The 25,565-nt window shown below is 34.6% G+C and overlaps 2 protein-coding genes and 1 pseudogene across 4 annotated transcripts; all 3 read left to right on the forward strand.

Moving 5' to 3' along the window:
* The first annotated feature begins 1,023 nt into the window (after positions 1-1,023).
* On the forward strand, positions 1,024-15,031 carry LOC145204293 (formin-binding protein 1-like). 2 transcript variants are annotated; one of them, XM_080076782.1, is made up of 12 exons: positions 1,028-1,128; positions 1,374-1,540; positions 2,081-2,228; positions 4,168-4,335; positions 5,043-5,171; positions 5,546-5,692; positions 6,192-6,383; positions 10,213-10,322; positions 10,542-10,674; positions 11,506-11,648; positions 11,821-11,906; positions 12,303-15,031. In XM_080076782.1, exons 1-12 carry the CDS (start codon positions 1,105-1,107, stop codon positions 12,449-12,451), a joined length of 1,596 nt encoding a protein of 531 aa, XP_079932908.1. In that variant the 5' UTR covers positions 1,028-1,104; the 3' UTR covers positions 12,452-15,031. The 2 variants fall into 2 exon arrangements, with proteins under 2 accessions (XP_079932907.1, XP_079932908.1); XM_080076781.1 differs by lacking the exons at positions 10,213-10,322; positions 10,542-10,674; positions 11,506-11,648; positions 11,821-11,906; positions 12,303-15,031 and adding an exon at positions 8,225-10,181 and having other exon boundaries at positions 1,024-1,128.
* A 1,930-nt stretch (positions 15,032-16,961) lies between these two features.
* On the forward strand, positions 16,962-19,367 carry LOC145204629 (acyltransferase PGAP2-like). The gene is made up of 5 exons (XM_080077219.1): positions 16,962-17,258; positions 17,540-17,698; positions 17,834-17,939; positions 18,339-18,545; positions 18,906-19,367. The coding sequence occupies exons 1-5, from the start codon at positions 17,118-17,120 to the stop codon at positions 19,019-19,021; spliced, it is 729 nt and encodes a 242-aa protein (XP_079933345.1). The 5' UTR covers positions 16,962-17,117; the 3' UTR covers positions 19,022-19,367.
* Positions 19,368-20,335: 968 nt separating this feature from the next.
* On the forward strand, positions 20,336-25,364 carry LOC145205605 (uncharacterized; annotated as a pseudogene). Its single transcript, XR_013853687.1, has 8 exons — positions 20,336-20,609; positions 20,777-20,921; positions 20,978-21,087; positions 21,441-21,767; positions 22,443-22,693; positions 23,253-23,397; positions 23,459-23,568; positions 24,453-25,364. The product of XR_013853687.1 is annotated as an uncharacterized LOC145205605 (transcript).
* The last annotated feature ends 201 nt before the right edge of the window (positions 25,365-25,565 follow it).

Here is a 25,565-nt window from a genome sequence, read left to right on the forward strand (position 1 = left end):
ACATGGTCGTAACAGTGAACGTCAAATAACATCAGTTGACTTTTTACGCGGGTTAAACGCGTGGGAGTTCATTTTAGTTTAAAATATTCCTCCTCAATTAACGCAGGAATAATAATGCCTAAGCAATAGTTACTTCTATATCAGAACCAGTCAGCTTAATTATCATTAAATAAGCGATGCAATTAAACGCCTGCTATGGAAGGAAAGGGTCCTGCAAAAGTACGAGATGACACCTAATTAACGCAGCAAGTTTATTTATTTAAGTTCATACTCATAGACAACTTACAGTACTTTTGCGTGATATGTAAAAGTACGAGCAAGTGACGTCACTTGCCGTCGGGTTTTCGGAAATACTAGTTTAGAATTTAGATGCGAAGTTTTTAAAATTGTAAGTTTCTCCTGTTTGTTTTTGAACTTTCAGCAAAATGTATTTGTTAATTTGTAACAGTTTGTGTTTCAGTAACAGCATCACAAGTAAAGGTTTGAAAACTTTGATTTTGAGGCAAAGGAACACTTTTGTTTATTACTGAAAATCAGTTTGTGGGTCAATAGAATTTAGGGTTATCACAGTGTTCACAATTTTTAAACTTTTAACCTTATCAAAAATGAAAGTTGTTTTAACAGCCAAACCCAGTGCTTTGTTTTTTGTCTTTTGGAAATATTTTTGTCTTTCGGAAAGCATTTGTTATTTGCTTAAAAATTGCTTAAGAGGTCGTTCACGTTTTCCAATACATGTGTACTTTAAGCTATGACAGTTTAAAATTTTTTGTTTCTATACTTATAGCACATTTCTTTTATCACTAAATTTCAAAACTTGAAATACATGTTTAAACTTTAAATATATATATGACTAAAAAGAAATTGTTTTAGTTTATTATACTTTGCCAGGCTCATAAATCAAACTTTATGTCAGTGTGGCGAACGTTTGTGGCGTAATTGTTAAATGTCCATGAATGGGTCACAGAGTTTGTAGTTAAAAACTTAAAATGTATTTGCTTTTTTTCGTTTCTTATATGTTTCAAGTAACAAGACCAACATTTCTTGCAGGTTTTAACTTTTATAAGGTAGTTTATGGTGTAAAACAATTGAAACAACTTTTTTACCATGGATTGGGGTGTAGAATTATGGGTAGGTTTCGTCAGTTAAAATTATGATTTGGCCTGATTCAGAGATATGTTTAAAGTTTGGCCTTACATCTACATTGTCAAGGCGTATGAATAATATGCTGTAGGCATTAGGACTACTACAAAATGAATTTGGTGACTGTTGTATACAGTAGATGTTTAGCATGTTAAGTATATAATTCTAAGAAAGCATTAAAAAACAGCTGTTGTTTACACCGATGTAAGTCTAACATGGTAGTATTTTAACAGGATCAGTTTGAAAATGTGGACAAGCACCTCCAACACAACATTGACTTTGGTGAGAAATATGCCAAGTTTGTTAAAGAGCGGTGCTCAATTGAAATGGAGTATGCAACCAAGATGAGGAAATTGGTTAAAAGTTTTCAACCTAAAAAACGAGAAGAAGACAGAAGCATGTAAGTGCCAGTTGCAATTTAATCAGTCTTATTTCAAATCAGTTTTGATAAAGAAGTGATATATATGCCTTCTGGCAGTCCTTTTTGTGGAAATAAATTAGTTAAAAATACTTAACAATTGAAATGAACATAAATTAATACCTGACTTCAACCCTAAAGTGTTTATGCAGACCAGCGATCATGGCACACTTATTTCTAAGTCATAGTATGCCAGGCTTATTGCTGTATACAAGGCAGGCAACCATGCTTGTTGTTCGACTTCTGTTGTGCTCACTGCTTAGCTTGTGTAGCTCAGTCCCTCCGCAGGCTAGCCTACACCATGCCATATGGAAATGCTTGATGACCAACTAATTCAGTATACCACCTTCAATAGGTCTGGCGAATTGTGATTTAAAAGTAAAACTAAACGAATAGTTGTTTTTTCAATATTTGTTGAAGGTATGTTTATCATATTGAAAACTGTTTTTACCAACCTAACACTATATGTAATGACTGATTTTGGTGCATCATATGTTTTACACAGTGTATGTATTTCTAAAGGTTTTCTACACATAAAGCTTTTCAAAGTCAACTATCTGAATTAAACGACATCGCTGGACAGCATGAAACAGTTGCTGAAGAAATGATGTCAAAAGTCAGCAAAAGTGCACAAGCATATTACAACGAAATAAAAGTTGAAAAAAAGAAGGTGTGTTTTTGAAATGTAGATAGCATTGCAACTGTTGATCAGGTATGTGCAGTTGTGTGGAAATTGAAGCATGACAAAAGTAGTCTACATGTTTAGGTTCTAGTATGATTTCTCTCGGTTTTCTCAAGGGAGATTTAAATGTCTTGTAGAAGATTTGAGGTTACTCTTAACCTTCTAATACAGTGGTTCTTAACCTTTTTGTAGTCAAGGACCCCTTTTATGAATTTTGTAAGTCTGCGGACCCCCAACGCAATTTACCATAAGTCTTTTTATGTTTCATATTTCTTGCTTTATACCCTGTCATGCTTTAGAAGCATTTAAATCCGCCTTCACAGTCCTTTAAAATTAATGACGTTTCTGTATTTTAGTGGCCAACGCATCAAATTGATAATATTTCTGGTACATACAACTTCACAAATCACTTGTCCTATAAAGTCTATTGTCCATGTGTGTTATGATGTCACAATAGCGAAAACAATTACAAAAGTATATGTTCTTGGCCCAATTAAGGTGCGATGAACAGCGTGCACTCGTATGCAGGATTGTAAAAACGGTTGAAAAACTTAAAAATATTCTTCTGTTGGTTAATGATACTTAACATATTTCCCTCCGTGGACCCCCTGAAACCATCTCACGGACCCCTTGGGGGTCCGCGAACCCCAGGTTAAGAACCACTGTTCTAATAAAACCCAAACAGCCAAATGTTAAAAACTCGATTTTGCAGTAGTTTTTGTTTGTACAGCCTTACACATATTAAACATCCTGCCTTAGAAAACTCCTTACTTCTTTTTGTGAGATTTTTGGTGTCAAATCAATAGAAAGTGTACCACAGCATACCCTTATTTATAATTCATGCTGAGACCCACAATCAAGTTAAAATCTCAAGTTTCCAATAATTTTGTGGTCCTGGTTGCCATCTGTACATGAGATTTAGCTGTCGTCCTTTGTAATAGAAAAGTATATCACTAACTGAATGTGCACTCAGTGTTTTTTTAAGGTGTATTTCTCCAGCGGTTTCCCACAATTTGGAAATGGCTATTTTTTGGTATTTAAATGAAACACTTGCGGTCTCTTAAAACTACTTAGCGGTCACCCAAACCAAACCTTAAAAAAACCCTGTGTGCACTCATATAAAAACACTACATGTCATGTTACAAACTGTCATGTATATGTTACACAGCTTGTGTTCTGTATAAAACAAAAATTAAAAACATCTTTGGATTATTAATAAGGATTTAGGATGCATGCATACCATCTTATTTCAAAATACATTACAGATTACAGTTTATCAAGTATATAACTTATTTTTTTGGTCTGTGTTGGTGAATAGACTCACTGGACACATGACAAACTCACATCAAAACCGCAATAAAAAATCACAATCCCTGGTTATTTTACGTTTTTTGGTGTGTGCTTTTCTCTTAAACCATGATGCTGACATTATGAGTTGTCCAATGCTTGTAGGCGTAGATTTTAGTGAATGATCAACAGACATGAGTCACTATGCCTTGTGTCATCTTTTTCCTGTTCACGAGTTGTTTCAACATTGTTTTCAAAGCTGAAACTTGCCCCCTGTTCTTACAACAAGATTTTACCACAGATTTTCATATAGTTACAAGATTTTATCATAGTATAAATGTGTGTATTTTTTTCTTGTAAAAGGTGAATGTGTACAGTTGTTTGTACAATATATATATATGTAACAAAATTACAATATGCAAATATAGTTTTTGTTTTAGTTCAATTCTGTTTGGTTGGTTCTATTTCTCTATTTGGTTGTTGCTATATACTAAGATTCATATATTTACCAAATTTTTGCAAGTCATTAAGTACATTTGGCACTATCATTTTTGTGTATTTAGAAACATAGGCATCACATACAGTAGTTTAGCTATAACGTTTTGTTACAAAGTATGAACTGTGTAATATTTACTTTTAGCTTTACCAAGACGGGCGACATCATCAGTCCACTTTAGATCAGCATGAACGCACCCTTGATCAAATTAAAAAGAAATTTGAAAAAGAATGGAAGGAGTGCGAAAGATCGGAAAGTTATTTTCAGAAACTTGATGCTGACACAAATGTAACAAAAGCTGATGTCGAAAAGGTAATTGAAAATTAATGAAAAATGTTTTCTTGGCACTTTTGTTGGTCAGATTTAATTTTTCTTCCCTACTCTTAAGTCTCAAACTGGAAAAATATTTTTATTGTTAATCATAGTGATAATCTATTTAAAGTCATGGTTTTATATTATACATACAATATAATACACAGTGCCTTGGTTCTCAGTTTGCAACACATATTTGGCAGAAAGTCTGTGTTATAAAGTTGGTAAAAGGTTATCATATGATTTGTATAGTAAAGGTCAGAGTTTCATCATAAAGTTTTCCACACTGGGCCAAACTGGTATTTACGTTCTAAAATCAAGAGAAAATCATGTCAAGATTTGTTTGGTACCACTACTTCCCTTTAATAATGCCTTTGGGAAAAACGCTTTCCAAATGGAACAAGTAGTTTGTGGTGTGTAAAATTTACAGATTACAGTCAACAAACTGTTCTTTAAAAGATAAATACTTTACATGTGTGGGCACTATAAGTTTTGTACATACACCCCACATCAGGGAATGGTAGAAGTGCAATAAAAAGAGTATTTGGTAACAATTTGTTGACCAATTTTAGTCGGAAGTGCTGCTACATTTTTCTACTGGTTGAACTTTGTACTTTTCAACATAACATTAGGCGTACTTTTGTTGAAATAAAAAGTGTGTCGATCACTATTAACACAATCATTAACATATTTGTTTGTTGCACCAGGCCAAGCATATGTGGATGAGTCGAAAAGATACTGTAGAATCCTGCAAAACAGACTATGGCGCATATTTACAACAATTCAACACTGAACAAACAGATCACTATCAAACAGTTATGCCAAAGATTTTTGCAGTAAGTTTTGTTGTTTTAACTGTTCGTGACCCAATGGTTTGTTTTCTTTGCAAATGGGTTATGATAGTTCAACTCATGTTTCGGCAGTGGTTAGTTGGTCAATGATAATTTACTTTTGGTTGTATAATACTCTGAGTGAAATTAATATCATATGCCTAAGTTTTTGATGTTGTCTAATTTTTTGATGTCTTTTTGAGTTAAATTTTTAATTACATTTTGCCATTGACTATACAAAATGGTTAAAGAAAATATAGTGTATTTTCTATTTGATTGACAAAAAAATGTGATTTTATATTTTTAGTTGGGTGGTATGTTCAATTAAGACTAGAACAAGACTTAAATATTGTAAAATCTGAAACCTTTCTTTACTGCAGTGTTACCGAGATTGTGACGAAAAAGGGATCATTAAATTTAAAGACCTAATGGTGGAGTACGCCAAAATTGAACAGAACGTCAAACCTATTATCCAAAAATGTTTAGATGGAATGGCAAGAGCAGCAAATGCTATCGATGCTAAACTGGTATGTTTGCTTAACCTAGAACTGTTTGCTCAGTGGCTATTTTATATAGTTTGTGTGGACATAGCGTCATAAAATGTACATGATTCCCAATACACAACGCATCTGCTGTATTTGAAAGTGGCTTGTAAAAACTACCTATCTCTTTGACCTTTTTGTTTGGATGTGGTACTAAAGTCAGACTGAAAATTGTTAATGTTTTGTTGTATGTTTTGAATAAGGGTTAAAAGTTGACAAACATTAAAGCAAGCATTCATTTACATTGTTATCCAAAGTTCAGAAATTTTCGTTTAAAAATTAAAAAAAGTTCTGTTTAAAACTGTTTGGTATCATGTTATCCCACTTAGAGTAACTGTTTTGTAGGATTTTTTTACTAACGTTATGGTATGACAGATTGATTTTTAGGCCTGACAGACCCCAATAAATTATTATTTTATTAAAGTGTTAAAACATATGCATTTGTATCAATCATATTTTGGTTAAAAGTCTTAAAAATTACCAGGATGCTGCCCTTGTAGTGGAGAGGTTAAAGTCAGGTTTTGTGCCCCCAAATGACAAAGAATTCGAAGACTTTACGTCACCGAATCATGGTAAAACCAACCATGAAGATGGTTCCGATTCGCAGAGAAACTCACTTGTGATCGGCAAACAGCCAAATAGAAAAGGACTCAGTTGGCTTTTCGGACAGAAAAAGGTAGGTTTTGTCAGTGAAACTTTTTTGTTGGTTTTCTTATATATTTTTGCTGATTTTGTGTTGTAGAAAGCATGTTTATATGATTATCTGTCTGTGTAAAGTTGTATGTTGTTGTACCAAAGTTTAGAAGTGGTATTTCATTGCATTTGGTTTTTCTTGTCGGAAAATTTGTGTGAGTTAGGACTTTAAAGTCACAGCATGTAATGGGATTTGACTGCTTTTGTACAGTAGAAATGGCTTGAAATTATTGCTTGGTTTTCGTATAGTCTGTTTCAAAGACATCATGGTGTGCCAGACTAAGTGTACAATGGAGGCCCTTTTTAGGATTTTCAAACAGCTTAAAACCACTCTTTCTGCCTACAACTAGTTTTAAATATTGATAAAATAGTAAGAAGTTGATTTTCTTGTAATAGAACATGTTTAACATATGCAAGGCAGGTTTCGTTTTTTCAAATTTTGACTGAATTTTAAGATGTTACAAAGCTTTGACTTCGTTAAAATTTGGTCGAATATTCTGGTTTCTAGTAATAATACATTGATAATACAAAAAGCTACAAGCATCATATTCAATAGAGTGCAGCTTGATGCTTTCTTTAAAGACTTTTGTCATTGCTGATCATCTCAATAACATCAATTCATTTACCTTTCCTGAAATTTTTAACTGACAGAACATATCATACGGATTGACCCCAATAAAAGCAAATAAAAGACTTAGTTGCAGCAAACTGGTCTAAATTCCTGCCTGTTTGCCATTGATTGAATGGGCCACCTCAAGTTCAAAAATTTGTGATGATTTTTGCAGTTTAAATAACATATGAATGGGTTAGCTTAATAGTTGATTTTAGGTGTATATATAGTGATTTGATCTTAATTTGCGGGTAATTTGACTGGATTTTGTCATTATAACCTGTCAAACACTCAAGTTGTGAAAATTTAATAAAAAGTTTGCATTTGACCTGTCTATAAACTCAGTTTCATCCATCATATTGATAGCTACATTAATAATGCATTGATTGTTGCATGCCCAGACAGCTTGCATTCCCTATTGTGCTGTTGCATGTCATTAACATTAACAACTTGCACTCAAATGCACGCAAAAGCTTTAAAAAAAGTAATATGCACTGAAAAAATGAGCCTGTGCACACCAAAACCTTGTTTAGTAACAACTTTTTAACATGCATGGTTTTTAAAACATAAAAAACAAACCTATGTTTTTTAATACAGATGTACAGTATCGTACTGGTTGTTTGGCCCAGTCTAAACTCGGCTTTATCTTGTGGTAATACTTTATTTAAAATATATAGACATACACATCCAGTAAATTATACTGTTTGAAAAAGTTTTTATATGATTAAGGGTTTGGTCTTTTCTTTTCTGTGGATTACAGTTGTTTAACATAGATAAGATCCCCCGATTTTGAAGATATTTATAGACATTTCCAGCAATTGGTCTAAGACTGTTTTCTGTTCTGTGTAATGACATGATTTGAGCACAGCCCTGTGAACTAATTTTAACCTCGAAACATTGATATTTTTTATGACTCAATGTTTGGGTTATCAGTACTGCCAGGTTTTCTATACTTTTGTGGCTTTAATATTTACTAAATATCATCAAGTTTTTATTTTGATGCCACAGAAAAACCAAATGTGATGAAGTATTGCTAAACGCTGTGTAAAGTTCACCTAAATTCAACCTGTCTTCTCAGTGGATTATGATTTTTTTGTAACAATTAAAGTATGATGCACAAAATATTTTAATCCTAAATATTTTGAAGTTGATTCAACTACCGTAAAGTGTTTTAGCTTCTCTTCATTTTTTCTTTGTGGTATTCCTACTTCTAGCCGGCTGCCGTAAATTACATTCGAAAGCAATTTTCTGCTGAGTCATCCCCTTTTACTCGCTCCTCGAGCGTGACGAGCGACGAGCGAAAATTTGAACCAGAAGATTCTTCTAACACCCCATCACAAAATGAACCTAAATCTGAAACTGTGCAGAAGTCAAGGACTTTGTCACTTACGAAAAAGAAACAGGATTACGTTAACGTTGATGTTGATTCTGATGAAACTCTAACTCGAGAAAATCGAAGCTCTTCTTACGACGTGCTCCGCGAGAAAAACAACTCCCTCTCGAAACAGAACGGTCGCCAGCGCTCGGGCAGTGGTGACATTCGAAGCTCAGTTTCCAAGAACAAAAAGAAGTTAAAGACAATGTTTCGGATGTCTACCAAACCACCAGAATTTGCACCGAAAATTGAGGTATCTGCCCCGATTTCTGTTGACATGTCTGGCTCTGCGATATCAACGGAAGGCTTTATAGCAGCGGGTGTTGATACAAAACCTAAATCAAACTTTGAAAATCTTTATGATGAAGTGGCTGGTGGCGATGCTGAAGGGGTAAGTCGGTCTTCGGCTCCTTTTCCTTTGGATGAGAACCTTGAGATGCGATTTTGCACTGATTGGGCTGATTTCATTTCAGCATGCAGCTACCATCGATGGTTTCCCTTCATTTCAGTTTGATCTTGGACTAAGTTCGCATGAATCTTTGCTCTGTTGGGTCATGGGGTCTGTGTTTGGTATTTTTTGCTTTACTGCTTTTGAAATTATCTTGACTTGTATTGTTTCTTCATGACAAACTCGGCTTAAACCTGCATAATATGTAAGCTGTCCATTTTAACTACTTTTTTAGCTTCTCATCAGTATGAAAACTTGGCATCTTCTTATCTGGCAAATGTAGTTACTATGTGTGGAGAAACTGTTGTTGGATAAGTTACATAATATTGTGGGTTAGATTCAAGGGATAGTTTTTGAAAAGAATAAATGTTAAAAAAACTATCCAAGCCTTTTAAGATATATCCGATTACATACTGTGGCTTGACGGCATTAAGTGTTGTTCGTATTTTATCTTTTATGGATTTGTTGCTTTTTAATGAAATCTCTTTCATGCTTCGCATAAAAAGAGAACAAATGTATAAAAACTTGCTTAAGTTTCTGTGGGGCAACCCCCACCATTTTATTGCATCATACAGGTACCAAAACATGCTTTAATTTCAACTTTTTTAACACATTTTTGCTTTGATTGGCTGAAAAATTGCATGTTAAAATTGCTGAGTATTTTCATTTTGTTATTATTATCTATTACACACTACATTCAAAGTGTGTTAAAATGGGGTATTGAACATAGTACAAATATAATAATCTGCAACCCAAAATAGCTATAAACTCTTATACCAGGACTGTGGTTAACACTAAAAGGGTAAACCCTATTCAAATTGGCTTGGCCGACCTCCTATTCAAGACCATTTCTAATTTTATGACTGCTATACAATGGCCTGCTGTACATAAGGAAATGATGACATCATCAATGCATATAAATATGAGTATGCATGGACTGACAAATGGAAGTTGGAACTATATGTGCTTTATGAAAATTTAAAAGCCAACTTTCATTGCATTTCATTCTTTAAGTGGCTCAAATAAATGCTCTTACAATGCCATGTTTTTTTAAGCAAGATTTTGGAGGGCAATGCATTGCATGAAATTAAGTTATGGGACATTTAATTTCAGTGCTCAACTTTCCCAAGATTGGGAAATTACCTACTTTTACGCTGACATAAGGAAGTACAGTCCTTCAAACCGAAACCGAATTGTTTCCCAAGCGGGTTCAACCAATATATCCTACTTATGCCTAAGATTCCTGCATAATAATGCTGTGAAACTTTGCATTAGATTGTTTGGATGATGCAGTTGCTTGTTGTTCCCCACTTTATCTAAGCCTGATTGTGTTTTTTTTGTAATGTGAATTTAATTTTGTATTTGCTGACTTATTGTAGGTAGCTGAATCAGCGGATTTTTCACATTTGCCACCTGAGCAGCGACGAAAGAAACTCCAAAAACAAATTGAAGAGATTCGAAAAGAACTTACTAAAGAAGATGATGGCAGGTACCAACAAAATATCATACATTTCGTGTGACATATATTTTCCCAATGTGCAATAAAACTAAAAAAGGTTCATTTACTTAATCAATCAACAATTTCTCTTAATGCATTAGGCAGACATTTCTTTATTCTGCCAAAGTTGTGTCTGCTTAAGTTTTCGAAAATTTAGTGATGTTTTGCTGAAAGAACTGGATGTTTTCAGAATGTAACTGTTGTTTTCAGGAAAGCGATCCTTAAAATGCAAGATGTTTATCGCTCCAACCCAGCACTGGGTGATGCAGGGTCATTAGAAGGTCAAATCAAAATGGCAACACAGAAAATTGATAAACTACAAGCTGACCTTAACCAACATGAGGTTTGTTTCACTCACCGTATCTGCTGTTCTTGCTTCTTTTAAAATTTTAAAACAGTTGCCTATGGTCAATTACCAATTTATTTCATTGCATTGGGATCATGACCCTTTGAAAAAAAGATGCACTACTTGGTTACAGTAAACCTTGGTTAAACTGGAGTCGCTTAATCTAGATCTTTGCCTGATTCTGACAAAACTTGAGGTACAAATGATTTGAAATGTGGTAAGGCTTGAACTAGTTAACTTTGGTTAATCTGAACCTTCGCCTAATCCAGACAATTTCTTCGGCCCAAACAGGTTCAGAATAACTGAGGTTTTCTGCAGTTGCATAAAAAAGCTTTTGAAACTAATTTATAGGGATGTGCCAAAACTGCGAATGTTCTGTTTGGTCGAGCACCGAGCATCTGATCTCGCTCGGTGCATTATGACAAAAAATCCCCTTTTTACGTTTTAGCTCTATGAGGTATCTTACGTCACCGGCGGTGTTTTATTGAGCTGTACATCCATAAAGAACGCGTTTTTCCACCATCCAATACATTTGAAAAAACATTCGTTTTTTTTATCTTGGATACCCTTTAGATTCTAAAGGATTTCTTAGAACACTAGTTACGTTAGCAGGGCATGACTATGCAAATTTAACGCTCGGGTCAGTTTGTGCAACTGCTCGGCCGAGCACCGAGCATCAAAAACAGCGATGCTCGGTACCGAGTACTCGGGTTCTGGCTCGGCTCGGCCCATCCCTACTAATTTAGCTGTTATTGTATTGAACACAAATGAAAAAGATATTGGTAGAAATTTTGCCAAGATATAATAACAAAACATAACATCTTCTAGGCTTGGTACGGTGAAGCTTCTGCGACAATGAAGGGTTCGCCATCTCGACCGATGAAGGTCGCATCAAATGAGCCACAAAAACCTCAACCACAAGCACAACCGATCAAACAACCAATGAAGACAGAAAGTGACATCAAACCAAGGTACACACAGTTTTATCAATAGCTGTACAAAAAAGTCCTAAAAGTATTTTGAAATGTGTTGCTACCCCACAACATACAAATACATATATTTGTATTTTAACTGTATATTTATTTTATTGTGTATTTCATTTCATTGTTTTTTCTTTTTCAAACAATCCTTTTTTGTGCACAGTCTCCAACGCGATCAGAGTTTTGGTGACGATTTTGATGAAGAAACAGAACCAATTGGTACTTGTGTTGCGCTATATGACTTTGAAGGTAAGAGAATATTGTTGTTTTAGTTTAATGTCGACCAAATATCCAAATATGATTGCAACCAGACTTCCAATTTCCATTTTCAAATTTTGTTGTTATTTTAATTTTTATGTATCAAACACATGTTTAGTAAACAGTATAATTTCCTGCTAGCAAAAGCTACACTGGAATTAAAGCAAGTATAATTGTAAGCTTAAATTGGCAACGCAAGTAATTTATTTATGAGAAACTTTCAAAAACATTAGTAGAGAGCTTACATTTTGTAAGAAAGTCCTTACTGGTCTCAGACTTGCTTAAAATTCCAAAACTCTTATCAATTTTAACAAACTCCTTAAAAAATTTACTTGCCAATTTGGTCCAAATATTTACCCAACGGTAATAAAAAAATGCGCTCCACAGCGACATCTGATGGAGCCCTGTCGATGACGGCTGGTCAGGAGTTCTCCGTGCTTGAGGCGGACAACGGAGACGGCTGGACCAGAGCCATGACAAATGACTTGGACGGTTATGTGCCAACCTCCTATATCGAAGTTAAGTTCTTCACTTGACCTTCATGCTTTGGCCTTTTGACCTCTAATTGATGACGTCATTTGACCGATGACGAACACTGACCGATGACGTCATTGTGGCGTCACAAAGAAAATGTTATTTGTTGATTTTTCGATATTGGTATGAATTTTACTTTTCGGTAGCAAATCTACCTTCAAGGCATGAATTTGTTTCCGTTGTGGGAAACTTTTATCAGTGTTGTAGCTGCCCCAAATGTTTAACCTATTGAACAACTGAGCGTACGGCGCGACTGTGTATGTCTGAAGCCTATTAAGTAGCTTCACTACGTACCATATAGTCGACTTTTTAAGAATAATGAAAGGCACTACAATATCTAAGTTGACCAGCGAACTACGTTACAAAAAAAATCCACCAAAACACCATTTATTAAGCGTTTTCTTTAAGAACAGATTTTATCTGACTGCCACTATTGATCTACTGGGTGCAGATACATTCTTGTGACAAGCTTTATTCTAACGTTATTAAAACTTTAAGTACAACTTGATAGTTAAAAATTTGGGTTTAGGCCTATTCTATTACTTTATGGGTACGACATACTGTTCTAGAAATATTAATTATCCAAGCAACGCACATATGTTATCTGTGTAAGAATTTTATATAAAGTACTAAACTTGTAAATTCATAAAGATTTATTGTTGGACTACCACATGATTTTATTGTTGTTTGAAATCACACCTACTAACCAGTCACTTTGATCTAAAACAATCATCATGTGTCAGACTCAAGAACTGTTAACCAATGCTGTCTTGAACTAAACTCCCACTTTTGACTAAACACCAGCATTTAAAAGTTCTTGAAATATTTCATTAAACTGTAGCAACAGTATTGTGAACGAATCTGGTAAAATTATGTGAAATGTAAATTAGAAATTTCAATGAAACTTCAATATATTGCTTGTACAAGTAAATTACTTCGAACTTGCTTCTGAAGACAGAAACACACCATTTTTTCCTGTTTGTGTACGCTTTAAGCGGGTTGTTGAACAAGCTTTGATAGTCATGTGCATATCAAGTCTTCTAAATGTTATGAAAACTCAAGTTGACCTGTTTCTTGCACAGAGTTTGGCAATGTTTTTCGTCTGGAACTATTTTTGTCATCGAATATCCATTCACATACTGTTAAGAAAATATGAAGTACTGAAAATAGTATGAATCCCAAACTATTTGTTTTAATTTTGTGAAGAAGTCCTACAAATTTCCACCGGTACATTTGATTCAGCACAAATGGCTTAAGAAACACTAACCTCAGATCACATACATTGCAGATCATGAAAAACGTCATAAACGGTTTGCCAACCCGCTTAAAAGCACATATCAAATCCAAACATATCGGTCAGTTACTTTTTAAGCCTCACGCAATTATTTTAAGGCCTTGCTGCTTGTTTTGTTGAAAGGAGATTTTTCACACTTGCCGTTCGCCGTGTTGTGCATGATTTACAGTTTTTACGTTTTATCCTGATCTAACACTGTTTTAGTACTACCACAGTTTGTCACTGACACTGATTCGAACTTGTAGTCTTATTTTGACTTCTACAGTTTGCGTCTCAACTTGAAATGTGTGAAACACCAGTCCAATTTTCTACCCAACTAGGCATCTTTGCATCTGGCAAATCTAGTTACTATGTGTCTACCCAACTACGAAGGACCATTTTAAACGTTGGAAAATATTCAATTTTCTCCAAAAAGCCAAACCGTTTTGACCGTTTCAAAACCGTTTGTCTCGAATACAAGCTTCCAATTTGAAGTCCAATTTTAGCCGATAGTTATGCCTGCTTTGGTGTATAATTTGGTGTACAAGAGGTAGAGATACACCGAACTTTTTGTCAGCAACTCTATTTCACTCTCAATGCGATTGATTTTCCTAAAGTGAATCATCATTTTTGTGTGTATTTGTCATTTTGGCGCGTATTTTCGTTTTGCACGTTCGTTCGGAACATGAGGCAACGCTATATCTACTTTATACCAGCTCTTATTTTTACGGTGTGATTGTCGATCGCCACGTTGAGCAGTTTGATATTTCTTTGTGTGTTATGTTCTTCTACACGGTTTTTCATGTTTTTATGTTTTAACGCAAATTTGACAATCAATTACATCTGTTTGGCCTTAGTACCGCAACCAGCGTTTAAAGCTATTTTATTTATCCAACTTACATATTGGCCTGTGGTCAATGTAAAAAATCTGCTGTATTTCATAAGGGATGCCTTTTTACAACTATCTGGTTTCAAATTTCGTTTTGGTCCTGAAAAAAGTTATTGAGTTTTTATTTTAATGCAAAAAATCCATTCCATTTTATGAATGAGCAAATATATTAAGTAACAAAACCTATTTTTGTTTTCAGTTATACCTGCAACGAAAATCGCAGTGTTTTGCCTAAAAAAACTAAAAATTTGTGAATTTTTGTGCCAGCAATGGTATATTTTGACCTTCTATTGAAACACAAAATGAAGTATGTTTTGTGTTCGTAAAACTGCTGCCTTTTTATGTCGGCTTTTAATATTGTTCATTGACGTTCGCAATATAGTAGTTGTATCTCGTATTAATTACAATCTGAGGTCCGAATTTCATGACTACGTTTTTACACATGTTCATACCGTTTCTTTTGATATTGAATACTTACCATAACATCGTAGATTCGGTAAAATGTCTTATTTTATTCTTCAGTTTAATTTGCTTGTTTTTAGGATGTTAAAGTTTGGTTTAGCCGAAAAGATTCTCTCAATTTAGCCAAAGAAGCACACTGGAGATGATGGTTTTCAAAATATCCAAGATTGTTTTAGATTTGAGGATTAACAGCAGCAAAGTATGTTTTCACAAAACATATTTTAACACTTGTAGAAAATGGTGCAATAACCTGAAGTAGAAATTAGCAAGTCAATCGTAGAAGTTAAGTTGTATCGGCCACCAATGAATAACAGAATTTATTTCACCCACAATCTAAAAACTAAACCTTAAATCACTTTTTTACTTGCTGCTTTTTTAGTTACATAAACCGTAGTACACTGACACAAAGAACAAAGTTTATTTCCGTAAGCTACGTTCCAAAATTAAACCGACATAAAAAAGGACATTTCATTTGCTGAGACCAACCGTTATTTGTAATTTAATCTTCACTGCTTTAAACTTGCAGTTGAGCTTTTTGTTTCTCTTTATTCGAACTTACAAAGAAGTTGCTTATTTCTAATTGTTCAGCAAACAATTGGCGTTTGTTTGTATGACGTATCTTGCTTGTCAGTTTCACGAGCCGTTATCAGTACAGGTTAGGGCTGGTGTTGCGTGCTGCTCAGATAAATGTCAACTATTGCGCACTGCGACATATGAGCAGCACTTGCGTGGGTGCTTGGAAAAGACAGTTAGCAAGTCAATGATATTTAGAACGGTTTCGGCATTGCTTGCAACCAAATGCCTGTTTATTTGTCAACGTAAGCTTTTTCTTATTTGCTAAGTGTCTGCAAAACCACTCCCAAAATATTCGCCAAGTCGGAAATAGCTGCGCAACGAAACCTGAAAAACTTTAGTTGGTAAACTTGAGCAGCAAAACAGTCAGTATAGAGTTGTGAGCAAACACCAACCTAGGATTTACCCGTTTTCGCAAAAAGGCTGGCTCGGATAAAATGATTGTGATCTTTGAAGCTTTCTTTTGCTGTGTAGATTGTAGTTTCAAGATATTTTAATGCGGGTATATTAGAGCATGTTAAATTGTACGTAGGACTTGTGTGTGTTTTCAGTAGCGGGGATCCACACACACACGCTTTATATTCTGCACTACAAGACAACTTTTTGCTCGCCAAATATTGACATTTCTGTGTTGTGTTGTAATAAACTTATGTACATAGGCTGCTTCAAGGCTCTTGTGACAAAGAATGCGCTATCTGTTGGGCACTTAAATATTTTTCCGTTTGTTGTAGGCCCCATAAAGTTGGTACCTACGACTTAACTTTGGGTGTAACTTTCAGTTGAGAAGCTTGCTTTATGCTGTGACAATTGTGATTTAGTATCATGTATAGCGTTTTTTATTGAAAGGCGGATCGTAATTAGTAGTATAAGCGTTATTTGTAATCGAGCTTGCACAGGAAAAGAAAGGCCTGTTTATTGATAGCGAGATGTATAAGGAACGGATGGCACATTATTGTTGCACTTTTTCAGAGAAGAACAATTTGCCTAATTGTTATTGATCGTAAACCATTTTGAAAGCAAAGGGATTGGGACACTATATGCCCCAGCTGCATACTGACCATGAAAGTTGAACTATTTCACACTTTGAGCAGTTTTTGTTTTAGCAGTTTTACTCAGTTTTAAGGACAAGGTCGTAATATGGAGTTTAAAACAGGGCAAAAGTATTAGATGATAAACAGGCAGGAAAGCTATACGAGCTTTTGTTGTGCTTGAATAGCTTTCAAAACATACCGTTGAACTCTTTTCAAAAGTAACGGACGACGCGCTAAAATGAAAGTGACATAACCAAGGCTTTGCTGGAAGTAATTTAAATATTTTATCTGTTTTGCAGGTTTGAAATACACGATTTCATACTGAACAAGCACGTTAACTAGAAATCGCATATTAAACATATTGGTTTATGAGGGGCCGCATATAGTCAAAGAGGACAGTCTCAATTTTTCGTGTTCGGTTCCGGTTCAACTTCGGTAGAATGAAGGGTGTAGATTTTGGTGGCATTATGGTTAGGAAAGTTGGGATGATTGGTATTTCCCTTCCTCTGATTGGATTTGTTTTTTCTGTCATCTGGTCAATGCTGTTTGATCTCAACCGTTCAACAAGCACCCATTGTAAAGTAGGTTCTTTAGCAGGGGTGTGCAACCTGCGGCCCGCGGGCCAAATAGAAGGTCGTGCGGCCCGCAGAGACGCTTAATTGGTTTTCAAATGTACTGGCAAACTAGTCCAACATATTTTTTGAGCAGATTTAAATTCTATTTTTCTGCAACCTGGCAATATGTGGCTATAGAATTCAATGCTGATTTTACTTGTAGCTAAACATATTTGTCAAAGGTTGCACACCCCTGCTCTACAGTAGCCCAATTGCAGCAATATTGATCCAAGTAAATTTATGTTAAGGTGTGGAATATCTTTCCTACAGTCAGTGCAGCAATATCCCTAACTCCGCAAGCGTACATTTGGAGAGCATGTATCTTTTTGCACATGACTCCAAGATTCATTTCCCTCTTTATGTACAGAGCCTGGCTTAAAAGATGCAAAGTATCACAAAGAAACTGGGTAAGTATAGTGGCGTATTTCGGACTAAAATATCAGCATTGGTTGTTATTTTGTTGGCCGTCCACAAGGATAGATAAATAAGGACATATAAAATCTAAACTGTTGTGCGATTCGTGCTTTTAATTTGACCTACAGGCGCCGCTAGTACATCGAATCCTATCTCAAGTGGCCTTGCTTGGAAACTTAGTTGAAATTTGCGGATTGCTTGGACTGTCTACTGTTTCTTCTGTGGAAAGTGGAGGTATTTGACTCCTGTATTCATTGTTATGCATCGATCCTTTGGATCAAGTGCTTGTTTATCGTTTTTTGCTTATGCATTTGGTTGTAACTACAGATGTACCGAATATTTGATTTGCCGAATTTATCTTTTACGAACACAGATTCAAAGCGTAAAACGTGTGTTTGTCTGCCCATTAAGATATCACGTAATCTTTCAAACACCATGTCTAAATTCGCGGCAATTATTGTTTTTTTTCTACACCAGACAAAAGAACTCATGGACAGGCAGTAAAAACCTATGTTTTCTTGCCTAAAGCGTACCGTACGACTTCGCGTGTTGTCAAAAACGATTCGGTTTCGACCGAACTTAATATATTCGCTGCATCTCTATAGTTGTAACCAGTATTTACTATTGTTTCAGGTGCCCACGAAGGTTTCTTTATCGCATTTATAACGGGATCTCTAGTATTCATATCTGTTGACTGCATTCTAAAACCTTTGGTTGTCAAATCTCCCGACGAGAAGAACTTGACTCAAAGAAAATTTATGATTTGGATCTGCAATGTCTGCTGTTTTTTACTTTCAATGTACTTTTACGTTCGTCACAATTCATACTGTGAACCAGGAGGTAAGTAACTTTAGGAGCACCCTCTAAAATACTTTTGCCTCGAACAGGTTCTGCTTCAACTTAAATTGACAAGCTTATCACTGACACATGGTATGTTGTTTAATTTTGAGACTGTGCATAAGACAGTACATGTATTGGGGGTAGTAAAATTATCAAACTTATTTCAACTGTCGCTTTGGTCTTTGCGTGGCTAAACCCAATACAAAAACCATCGACTCACAAAGGCTTATCAACCCTTTTTTTAAGTTCCTATTGTATGAAAAAGAGTCGAATATTAAAAAAGGAATATAGTGGCTTTAAAAACAACGTTGGGGTGGCTTATTAGTTGGCCTCTTGACGTAACAAAACGTTCTTTTGCAGTTTACTCTTTCTTTGCTCTCTTCGAGTACCTTGTGATTGTCACCAATGTGGTGTTTCATTATACAACTGCACTGGAGTTGCAGACTTTTAAAATTACAGCTGTGAAGATGTCTTGATGTACCATCAATATCAAAAGTGGTGGAGTTAAACGTTGTGTGCACTGTGCACGCCTATTATTACGTACTTTTAGAAACCGTTTAAAAGCAACGGTCAACTGCTTGCGCAAATGTTAGCTACAACAAAAATATTGAAGGCCGTTTTTTGCTTGTTTTTCTGATTTGTTTGTTGATTTTTTTCTGAAAATTCGTTATTATTTTTTGTCTCTTCGCTCATTAAAGTTCTATAACTACGGTAGTAAAGATAATATAAAAAATGCGCAGTTGATTGTTGCGTATTCTGATGTCCAGTGTGCTCCTTTTTACGTTTCTTTTTCGAATAAAAAACTTTCGATTTCTTGTCGTTTTTGAACCAGTGTGAATGTACAAATGCAAATTCTCACGGTGGGAACTGGGAAATACCCTTTTTGCGTGTTATTGTTGACGTTTACGAGTTAGATTTTGGTTTAGGTTAAGTGGTTATTATTGTCTCATTGAAGTCTCATTTCCCATTTTAACTTGCTATACGTTTAACGTGTTTGCAAAAGGTATTTTAAAATTTTAAGTCAAAAAGTTGCTAATATTGTGATAGAATGTTATTAGGCAGTCATGCGTAACGTAAAATATGCAAAATACTAAACAAGTGACAAAATAAATTGTTATTCTAAAACAAGACTCGTTTCTTAAAATAAACATGTTATAACTTTCGTTCCTGCCTAGGATTTTGTTTGTAGCATTAGTTTATATTTATATCATAGTTAATTGCAAAATGCTGACGTTTCAGACTTTCAGCTTTTATTTGCAAAGGATTTGGGGTTAATCAGTAATTACCTTACCTAGACAGTTTCAAAATGTTTCTTTTAATTTAAGAATGATGTAAAGTTAATTTTTTGATTGTGTTCAAAAAGGTTGATTATTACATCTTGTTATTGTTAGTTTGAACATTAAATGTACTTAAAGGCAAAGTGCAGGTTGTTACAGCAAAGCAATTTTTTACCTTAGCAGCAGCACTGACACGCGTTGTGCTTTTGTAAATGTTTGAACTTTAATGAATGACTGCTTGTTTGTTGTGTTTTATTTTAGTGCATTTTATTGGTGCAAAACCAGTCTGCAGAGAATGGCAGCTGGACGCTCGATTAAAAAAAATGTGCATGTTGAAATTTTGCACCGAATGCATTTAGTTATACTGGCTTGACTTCTATGGCTTGCTTTGACTCTGCTGAAACTGCTCTTGTACGCACACATGTGGGACATGTTGGTCCAGCGTGCTAGATCTCTGGTATGTTCTGCAGACTGGCTGCAAACCATCACTGAATATTTATTTTTCTATTGGAAGACATAGGCAATATTAAATAAAATGAAAGTTATTGTTGCTGGAATGCCAAAAACTGGCACAAAATCTCTGGTGTACGCTCTTACTGAGCTCGGGTACAATGTGCATGATGCAATGGAACACTTTTCATACTATTACAATGATTGGAACAGGATTATGGTGACAGGAGGTACCACAGAAGATTTTCGACGAATGTATGAAAAAGTTGATGCAGTGACGGATATTCCAGCGGCATATTACTGGGAAGAAATCCACAAAGCTTTTCCTGATGCTAAGGTAGTTAAACAAAAACCATTTAGCACATGCTGACAATAATTTGACAAATCTTTTAGTTAATACTGCATTACAAGAGAATTACGCTATTTTTGTTAAGATAAATAAAGAAACCATTGAGATGACATGCTTTTTTGTCCTAATTTACCCTTTTTTTGTTTGTTTAATAGATTGTGCTGATGCAACGTGAATCAGAGGAGGCATGGTGGGAAAGTGCAAAAGAACAATCTAAACAACTCCTGACAGTTCCTATACTTATGGCATGGCTTCTTTCACCAACTATGAGGAGATTAAGAGGGTTCATTGACACTATGAGTCAGTATAAGATGTTTATTGGTTTGAAAGTGCTGCTTGTCACATAGTTTTTGCAGGTCGTGCTATTTTTGGTGCTTGTCGCCCATATCCACTATTTTGGGAGCCGGAATACAATGCTATGCAAACCAAACTGACTTACAGAAGGCACAATGCTTATGTTTTGCAGGTATCATGTTTTTGCAGGTATCATGCACTATCCATGCTAAAAAATAACTGTTTAGTTACACTACACTAACAAATAAGTTAGCATAAAAATCTGTACAAACACATGGTTTTATAAAACACAGTTTATCCACCCTTGTTGTAAGGTATTGCAATTTATAAAGTAGACAGGTCAATTACATATCAGTTTGTTCTGTAGTTTGTTTAATTGCATGCATCCCAAATGCAGCTATTTGTTAACTCTTTCCTTTAATCACATAATCTGGACAATTGCATAAAAAGCATGGCAAATTGGATATGTGAATAACCAGATTCATGTATATAGTATTGGGCTTTACAAGAGTTTCATTTGTTTAGAATGCACCTAAGGATAAACTATTGGTGTTTTCTGTCAAAGAGGGCTGGGCTCCACTCTGTAAGTTCCTTGGCAAAGAAATTCCGAATACACCATTTCCTCACAAAAACAAACGCGGCACAAGAGTGGTTGGACTTCTGAAAGAAAATCCAGTCACAAAAAAAGTTCAATTAGAAATTGCCCTTACCCTGGGTGCAATTGCCCTTTTTGCTTCATATACCACTTACAAAGTGTATTGTGCTGATTCTATGGTAGATTTAGTCTATGATTGTGTTGATGCTGGAAAAGGTTGGTTATCTTACATGTACCAATTTTTACCTACTACAAAATAGATTATGTACTTTATATAGTTTCACAAGCACAAAGTATTGTGTTTCACAATGTTTGTATTAATTATTTCCGAATGTTTGTTTATATTATATGCTACCTGTATAAAAGAATCATTAAGTCAAACTTTTTGCAGTTAAGTTCTGTTTTGTTTTTTAAGTTCAATTCTGTATTTTTGTACCAATTTTTTTATGATTGTGTTGTTTGTAGTACGAATCATATATTTGCAATACATTTATAAGTGTGCCAATTTAGATTATTTTGTACTATTTTCAGTGTTGTATTTAAATCAATGAATTTTGACCTTAATTTTTTGTGTTCATTGTTTAATGGTTTAAATCCTTTTTTTAAGTTGCCACTGTTTTAAAGATATAATTTTCTAATAGTATTTATCATCAGAAATTTATCAGCTGTGAAATGGTATGTGCCACAGTGTAAATTATGCTGTTTGAAGGGTGTATGTGCAAATAACTGCATTGCTATTAACTAGAATCATTAATGCAATTGATATTTCTAACCTGCTTGTAAATCTTATGTGTTTCCAAAAAAATGATATTTATGCAGTAACAAAAAATGAATTTGTCCACTGTCTTCATATGAAATTAACATTTTTATTCGTATAATTTTTGGTGCATTATTTAACCAACTGTTTTTAATTTTAGGACAAATAGTAAAATATGAAGGTCATAGTTGCTGGGTTTTCAAAAACTGGCACCAAATCCATGGTTTGGGCCTTAAAAGAACTTGGCTATGAAGTTTATGACTTTCTTGAACATTTTATTATCATCGAAAAATTTGGGAGAAAATTATGACTGAAGGAGGAAGCACTGAAGATTTTCGACAGATGTATGAAAATGTTGATGCTGTCACTGATGTTCCAGCATGTGCATATTGGGATGAAATACACAAAGCGTTTCCAGATTCAAAGGTGTTTGAAACTTGTAACACAGGGGTTGGCAACCGTTTTTTTTTTGCGCAAGAGGTGATTTTTCATGGCATGCCTAGCAAATGTACAAGTTGATATTGAAAAGCTTGTTAAAACAATTAAAACCAGTGGTGCTGACCTCGTTTAACATGCAAGCTATGCATTTAATTTGCAAGGTCAAATCTTTGCTTTTTTTGTTTTTTGGTGCCAACCACATTAAATACTGGTAGATCGTGATTGACATATTGAGCACCCCTGATTTATCTATTGTATTGCTTGTTTCGAGTTCGATATGAAGTAATAGTCTAACAGAGCTGACCTACATGAAAATCTGTATGCTTTCTGATTGCTTTTTAAATCACTTGAAACACAAAAACAGACTTGTTTTCAAAAGACAAGTAAAATGGCATGTGTCAATCAAAAGGTTGCCTACCCCTTGTGTATTAATTTTCCTAAAAATTTTTAACAGATTTTTGTGTGGATAAGTGTTGCGCCAGTAAATTGTTCAAACAAGAAGAAAACATCTGAAAATGCAGTTCACACTTTGAATTTTTTATCACAGATCATCTTAATGATGCGAAACTCTGAAGATGAATGGATAAAAAGCATTAAAGCCCAGAACAAAGAACTAAGCACATGGAATGCAAGCTTGGTCAGGCTTTTATCCCCGACAGGCAGAAAAGTAGATCAGTTTATGACAATAATAGGTGCTATTTTGTTAAAATATATTTTCAGACAAAAATTCTGATGTTTTTGTTGTTTGTTTAGCTGTGGCGGTCTTTGGTTTTCCACCAAGGAGTCATATAATATCAGAGCTAAAATATAATGAACTGCAGTACAGGTTGATATACAGACGACACAATGCACATATTTTGCAGGTATGTGTTTCATTAATTTAAGTCTTGAACCAATTCATGTCAGTTTGAAAATAGACCATTGTCTATGTGCAATAGATACGGCAAAAACATCCTTATAATATTTTGTAAGCTCTGATGTTGGCAAAAAATAAAATTATTCGGTAATTTCCATGCACCAATGTTGATACAATACTTCTTCCAATAAACACAAGCTTTTCATTACAATCGTCTCAAATTTATTTCAAAAGAACACTATATACGGATCTGTTCATAAGTTTAATGGTGAAAATAACGGCCCAAATAGACGTTAAAAGCGACATGCTTTATTGTTCAAACGTTAAAGCATGTCACTTTTAACGTCTATTTGGGCCGTTATTTTCACCATTAAACTTATGAACAGATCCGTATATAGTGTTCCAAAGTACATAGGCAACCATTACGGTATTGCAATGAAGAAGAAGACTGATGATGGCATGAGCATTTGCCGAAACGTTTGAACAATAAAGCATGTCGCTTTTAACGTCTATTTGGGCCGTTATTTTCACCATTAAACATATTTCAAAAGAGTTAAGTAAATTGTTTGCCATTGGTTATGTTAGTTGTGAGGTAAACGCATAATCTGGTCAATTGCATAAAAAAGCTTAGCAAAACTTTTTAATGGCCATTGGATGTTATCCTGCAGCAGTTTAGCAAAACTTTTTAATGGCCATTGGATGTTCTCCTACAGCAGTTGTTCGCAAACTGTGCGTCGCGACGCCCGGGTGTAGTGTATAATAAGTTTCCTCAATAACTTTTATTTACTGGTGCGTCGCAAGTCCGGAAAACTTCTCCAGAGGCATTGCAACAAAAAAAGTTTGAGAACCACTGTCCTACAGAATTAACAGTGTATTTATTTTCACACACAGAATGCACCGAAAGACAAACTCCTTGTTTACTCCATCAAAGAAGGCTGGGAACCACTTTGCAAGTTTCTCGGCAAAGAAGTTCCAAATACAGAGTTTCCACATAGAAATAAAAGTGGAACAAATGTTTTTGAACTTGTAAAAGGCAAACCAACTCTTCAGAAAGTTATCAAAGAAACTGCAATCTCACTAGCAGCTATTGCATGTGCTGTATCTTAGTGCACATACAAAATTTACACAGCAGATTCTATTGGACAGTTACTTTCAAACTGCACTCTTGCTATTCAAGAGACAATATCATCTCTTTGGGGATACTTTTTTGATTAATTTAGGCATTTTTGCTTGGTAATAAATAAAGTATGTTTGCAGCTACTGTAAATATAATAATTGGTTTGAATTTGTGCCAATCAATGTAATATTCTAATGTGATACATCTAAATGTATAATCAATTGCTTTCATCGAATATTGCAATTTTATACAGTGTTTTCCTAATTGTGAAAAGTGTTAGATCATTAACTCAGTGTCCATTTCTTAAACAGTGTTGTTTCAATAATTTCTGTCACTTGTTTCTGTTTATTTATGCTTATACCTCTAATGGTTTGTTACTGACTGACATAAATGCTTAAAACACGCCAGAAAATACAATCTTTAGGTGTTAGTGTCACTTATCTCATTATTGTTAACTTTATCACTGCATAATTAATAATTGCTTATGGTTTGTTATATGGGTTTGTTGTTTTTTGAAATTAAATATATTATACTTGTACACATGTTACATAACTTGAGTATTTTTTTGCTCTTATCTTGCCAACATAATCTGCCTCATCAGTTTAAATTTATAAATTAAAGATTTTTTTGTTTTTTTTAATCTTTGGGTTTTGATCATTACATGACTAATTTTTTTTAACTTGAAGGTATAGGTGATGAAAAGTAGGTACTAGTTATGCTAAACACTGCCATAATGTATGATGTTACTGAAGTCAGATGCAAAAATCATACTGAAATGGAAGAAACATTGTTCATACTTCTGCACAACTCTGGCTGAATATATTGAAAGGAAGCTCCACAAAAAAAGTTAAAGGATGTGTGCATTTGTTGTGATGTGGCTGTTATTC

Source organism: Phallusia mammillata, chromosome 8 (assembly GCF_965637545.1).
Source record: "Phallusia mammillata chromosome 8, kaPhaMamm4.hap1.1, whole genome shotgun sequence".
NCBI lineage: Eukaryota > Metazoa > Chordata > Ascidiacea > Phlebobranchia > Ascidiidae > Phallusia > Phallusia mammillata.

Coding starts and splice junctions, on each gene's coding strand:
- LOC145204293 (XM_080076781.1), top strand. CDS start 1,105: ATGGATTGGGGTGTAGAATTATGG. Junction 1,541..2,080: donor CGAGAAGAAGACAGAAGCAT/GTAAGTGCCAGT, acceptor GTATTTCTAAAG/GTTTTCTACACATAAAGCTT. Junction 5,693..6,191: donor ATGCTATCGATGCTAAACTG/GTATGTTTGCTT, acceptor AAAAATTACCAG/GATGCTGCCCTTGTAGTGGA.
- LOC145204629 (XM_080077219.1), top strand. CDS start 17,118: ATGAAGGGTGTAGATTTTGGTGGCATTATGGTTAGGAAAGTTGGGATG. Junction 17,259..17,539: donor CAACAAGCACCCATTGTAAA/GTAGGTTCTTTA, acceptor ATTTATGTTAAG/GTGTGGAATATCTTTCCTAC. Junction 18,546..18,905: donor TTCATACTGTGAACCAGGAG/GTAAGTAACTTT, acceptor GTTCTTTTGCAG/TTTACTCTTTCTTTGCTCTC.